This window comes from Palaemon carinicauda, chromosome 11 (genome assembly GCF_036898095.1).
Source record: "Palaemon carinicauda isolate YSFRI2023 chromosome 11, ASM3689809v2, whole genome shotgun sequence".
Taxonomy (NCBI): Eukaryota; Metazoa; Arthropoda; class Malacostraca; order Decapoda; family Palaemonidae; genus Palaemon; species Palaemon carinicauda.
Window position 1 is genome coordinate 33,520,022 of NC_090735.1, and position 5,506 is coordinate 33,525,527.

Consider the following 5,506-nt stretch of genomic DNA (forward strand, 5'->3'; position numbering starts at 1 on the left):
TGCAGATCAGGGCCAAGGTGTGGATCAGCATGAAAGCCCAGGTATAGTTGCAGATGAGGGCCAAGTTGCAGATGAGGGCCAAGGTGCAGATGAGGGCCAAGGTGCAGATGAGGGCCAAGGTGCAGATCAGCATGAAGGCCCAAACCATGAAGGTGCAGATCAAGGCCAAGGTGCAGATCAGGGACAAGGTGTGGATCAGCATGAAGGCCCAAACCATGAAGGTGAGGTTCAGGGCTAAGGTGCGGTTCAAGGCCAAGGTGTGATTCAGAGCCAAGGTGCGGTTCAGGGCCAATGTGCGGTTCAGGGCCAAGGTGAAGATCAGCATGAAGGCTCAAGCCAAGGTGCGGATCAGGCCCAAGGTGCAGATCAGCATGAAGGCCCAAGCCAAGGTGCGGGTCAGGGCCAAGGTGCGGATCAGGGCCAAGGTGCGGATCAGGGCCAAGGTGCAGATCAGCATGAAGGGCCAAGCCATGGTGTGTATCAAGGCTAAGGTGCAGATCAGTGCCAAGGTGCAGATCAGCATGAAGGCCCAAGCCAAGGTGCGGGTCAGGGCCAAGGTGCGGATCAGGGCCAAGGTGCGGATCAGGGCCAAGGTGCAGATCAGCATGAAGGGCCAAGCCATGGTGTGTATCAAGGCTAAGGTGCAGATCAGGGCCAAGGTGCAGATCAGCATGAAGGCCCAACCCATGGTGTGGATCAAGGCCAGGGTGCGGTTCAGAGACAAGGTGCGGATCAGGGCCAAGGTGCGGATCAGGGCCAAGGTGCAGATCAGCATGAAGGGCCAAGCCATGGTGTGTATCAAGGCTAAGGTGCAGATCAGTGCCAAGGTGCAGATCAGTGCCAAGGTGCAGATCAGCATGAAGGCCCAAACCAAGGTGCGGATCAGGGGCAAGGTTAAGATCAGCGACAAGGTGCGGATCAGCATGAAGGCCCAGGTAAAGGTGTGGATCAGGGGCAAGATGCAGATCAGGGGCAATATGCAAATCAGGGCCCTGGTGCGGATCATCAAGAAGGCCCAGGCAAAGGTGCAGATCAGGGGCAAGGTGTGAATCGGGGCCAAGGTGCGGATCAGCATGAAGGCCCAGGGCAAGGTGTCGATCAGGGCCAAGGTGCAGATCAGTGAAAAGGTGTGGATGTGGTAGACAAATTGGATGTCAAAGCAAAGATTATCAGTAGTAGTGGACGTGCCAGAGATAAATATGTATTTTTTTAGCAGTGTAAACAAGGTGAAATGAGTTATAAGGCTGTTGTTGAATTGAAAAGATCGATTGATAAAACTGTGAAATCTAAGTATATTGAACAACTTGGAATTTTAATGGAAGTAGTGGTATCAAAACATATATCGAAGTATGAGCATTAGTTGAAAGCTGGAGAAATTAAGTAAAAAATGGACAAGGTAGTGATAATAGCCCTGATAAGTAAAGTAAAGAGAAATATTCCGAATTTCGGAACAAAATATATCAATTTAGATGGCTGCTACTTTGTTACTTTACATGACTTCTACTTTGCGGGCTGTAGAACTATTTTTCACCTTAGATGAGATTCAGCAACATGAAAACTATATCAATTGTAATCAGAATACCACCAATATTCCATTAACATAAAATGAAAGCCATCAAACATTTCGTGTTACAAGCCACATTATTCCTGAAGATTAATTATACATAAATCACAAGATTTTATAAAACATCTATGTTATATACTGGTATCAATTATATTACACTTTGTAGGCGATAATCGATGGACCTCGCATGGTTTACTATACGCAAAATTTGCAACGTTCCTTCAGCCATATCTGTACTTGCTTTATATCTTCTTATTCTAGCTATTGCTTGCTTGTTTTTTTTCCTATCTTGCTATAGCATTTTCTAAAATTTTCCTCGGTAACAGTATTGTTGTATAACATAGAATTACTTTTTCATTGGATGTCCCTACAGGCCCCTGGCATTTAGTCAACACCCATAAATCTAATCAATTATATTTATGAATTTTGATAAGTTGTATTAAATGATCTTATCGAAGTACTTCCTCAAATTATTACACACACTACAAATTCTTGAACAATTTCTTGTGCGTATAAAGCCTCTGTAAGATATGAGTTATGCTTATCAATATTAAGAGGCTCTGGAAATAAGATCAACAGAAATATCCTCTGCATAAATCACCAGAAAAAAAAAATCCTCCAGGAAGAGGAATCAAAACCTATACAAAAACTTTCTCGATGTAGATAACCTCTTCAGATGTTGATTAAGGTATACTCTGCAAAAGATAATGTAGATCAAGGTACCCTCTGCAAAAGATATTGATGATTAAGGTATCCTCTGCAAAAGATATTGTTGATTAAGGTATCCTCTGCAAAAGACATTGTTGATAAAGGTATCCTCTGCCATAGATATTGTTGATAAAGGTATTCCCTGCCAAAGATATTGTTGATAAAGGTATCCTCTGCCAAAGATATTGTTGATTAAGGTATCCTCTGCAAAAGATGTTGTTGATTAAGGTATCCTCTGCAAAAAATGTTGTTGATTAAGGTATCCTCTGCAAAAGATATTGTTGATAAAGGTATCCTCTGCCAAAGATATTGTTGATTAAGGTATCCTCTGCAAAAGATGTTGTTGATTAAGGTATCCTCTGCAGAAGATGTTGTCGATTACAGTAGCCTCTGCAGAAGATTTTGTCAATTAGGGTAACCTCTGTTTATGATATCATCGATTAAGGTAACCTCTGCAAAATATGTCTTAGATTAAAGTAACCTCTGCAGAAGATGTCTTCAATTAAGACAGTCTACTAATGATGTCATTAAGATCTCTCTGTAGAAGAGGTTGTGTTGGAGATAATCTCTTCAGAACACTAGGTCAAACGAGGAAAGAGTATTTTTTTATGGAAATAAATAACACAGCAGAAGATATGGTCTACAGAGATAACCTCTATAAAAGATCTAGCCAATAGATATAACTGCAGAAGATGGAAGGGATTGATACAATCTTCACTCAAGATATTGTCGATGGAGAGAACCTTTACAAAAGACATTGTAGTGGCCTCTACAGAATACTTCATAAACTGGACTCGACCCCAGCAGAAGGCATAGTCCATTGAGATAACCGCTGCAATAGATGGATATACCCTTGCTTCACAGGGTAATGGCCTCTTGCAAACTAGAATTCGTGCGCCATGGGGCAATGAAAAGGGTACCTCTGCAGAAGTCTTAACCAATATGGATAACTTATATTATGATCTGGTATATGGAGATAACCTCTGCAATGAGCCAACTTTTATCCAGATCTTGTAGCTGATGGAGAAAACTTGCAGCCGTTGTGATTTAACAACTTTGCAATGTGAGCAGATGTACCCACTGAAATATGCAAAGACATGAAAAAAAATAATTTATCCAATCAGCAACTTGTAATGATGGTGGTATATCCAATCGGCAACTTACAATGGTGGCGATGTACCATCGGCAGCTTACAGTGATGGCGATGTACCCACTTCAGTGCAGCTAATGTACCCACTCTGTAACAAGCAATTGTAATGTATCCACTCTGCAGTGTACCCACTCTGCAACGGCCAAGTACCCAATCCACAATATCATTAATGATGTACCCACTGTAATTTGCAAATATACCAATATATCCAATCTGCAAAATTTGAAGACAGCGATAAAACCAGTAATAAAGGTTAAAGGTGTCTGGTTTCAGTTCCAGTTCCATCAGAATAGATGCTCACCAGAACGTCAGCCGGGCAAGCCCAACCCCCCATTGTGGTGCCCTACCACAGCAGTAGCCTCCCCAGTAAACTGCTTAAACTAACGGCCCTGGGCGGGGATCGATCTCTTGCCACGCGAATGCGAGGCAAACACGTTACCAGTGTACTAGCCAATGATATACACATTGCAAGATGCTATGACAGCAATGTACCCACTGTAATGTGCAACGATGATAATATACCCAATGTAATGTTAAATTACTATGTTGCAACCTCTCAGAAATATGCAATAATGACTGTATCAATTGCAATGAGGGTAATGTACCAATTTCAATGAGGGCCATGTACCTATTGCAATGAGGAAAATATACCATCCCTTCACTAAGTTATGAGTACCCACTGTATCATGCGATTATAATAAAATGCCCACGGCAACAGCAGCAGTGTACCCACTCAGCCATGGCGGCAGTGTACCCACTCAGCCATGGTGGCAGTTTACCCACTCAGCCATGGCGGCACTGTACCCACTCAGCCATGGCGGCACTGTACCCACTCAGCCATGGCGGCACTGTACCCACTCAGCCATGGCGGCAATGTACCCACTCAGCCATGGCGGCAATGTACCCACTCTGTAATGATGGCGATCAAACCAATTTGTAATGATGATGGTCTAACCACTGTGCTATGTCTATGATATACAACAAACCCCTGTTGTTAATGGATTCAGTCAATTTACAGCTTCCACCTTTGCAGATTCGTTCATTCGTTGCTCAGACATCCATATAGCAAGTTAGATACAAATGAACGTATTGGCAGTGCTTTTCATGGCCTGACATATTAGAACAGGACATGCACCTTTGCACCCAGTGTTTTTATTGTAGTTTCCTTCACACATCACAGCACGCCATCTTTTACTGCCTCGGTCTTTCTCTCGGGTAGTCTCTCAGCACATGCATATCTCCTGCTGTTCTTTGTGAAAGCATCGTTTGGTTTTCCTTTCTCAAAATCATGGCCTCAAGAGAGCTGCTTCATTTTCTGAAGGCTCTACAATGCGACAGAAAAAGATCAGGACTCTCGAGGACAAGGTTAAATTCCTTTAAGTGCAGTGAAGCGATGCCGTATGCTGACGTAGGACAACTACTTTTGGCTTTTAACAAAAGTGCTGTGAGATGAATCAAGAACAATGCAAAGAAAATTGCCGCTGTCATGGCTGCCAGTGCCCCACACAATGCGAAGGTTGAATTGAAGATAAAAGAAAATGACATGATCCAAAAGGAAAATGTACTGTTTCTGTGGATCGAGGATCAGTATTGCAGGGAAATAGCTATCGACTCTTATTTCATCATGCTCCGGAGAAGCAAAGTCTCTTCTCAGCCCTTTTGCACAAGATGAACCTTGGCAGTCCACCAATCAAGATTCCCCATCCCTCCATATGTCTTTCTAAGCCAGCAAAGACAGGTTTGACCAGTTTAAACTTTGAAATTACAAGGGAGTCAGTCTCTGCAGACTATGAGCTTCAGAACACCTTTGTGGAAGAAAGGTTCAAGCCGAAACAAGTTTACAATATGGATGAAACTGGTAAGCTTATGAACTTCATATAAATTTATTAAATATTTCCCTCCTTGATTTAAATTGTTAAAGTGGTACGAATGCTTGACGTTAAACTTTGATGTAATTAGTATAAGAATTCAAGTTTCAATTTTGAATATGTTTATGAACATCTATCAGTAAAAAATTGCTTTCTTGATTTAAATTGCTGTGGCTTACCGTATGTAAGCTTAACTTAAATGTTAATAAGCGTATG

General features: G+C 42.2%; 1 protein-coding gene across 1 annotated transcript; it reads left to right on the forward strand.

Annotated features, from left to right (window-relative positions):
• Positions 1-323: 323 nt before the first annotated feature.
• LOC137649236 (testis-specific H1 histone-like) lies at positions 324-1,049 on the forward strand. The gene has a single exon (XM_068382221.1). The coding sequence runs from the start codon at positions 324-326 to the stop codon at positions 1,047-1,049; it is 726 nt and encodes a 241-aa protein (XP_068238322.1).
• The last annotated feature ends 4,457 nt before the right edge of the window (positions 1,050-5,506 follow it).

Coding starts and splice junctions, on each gene's coding strand:
- LOC137649236 (XM_068382221.1), top strand. CDS start 324: ATGAAGGCTCAAGCCAAGGTGCGGATCAGGCCCAAGGTGCAGATCAGC.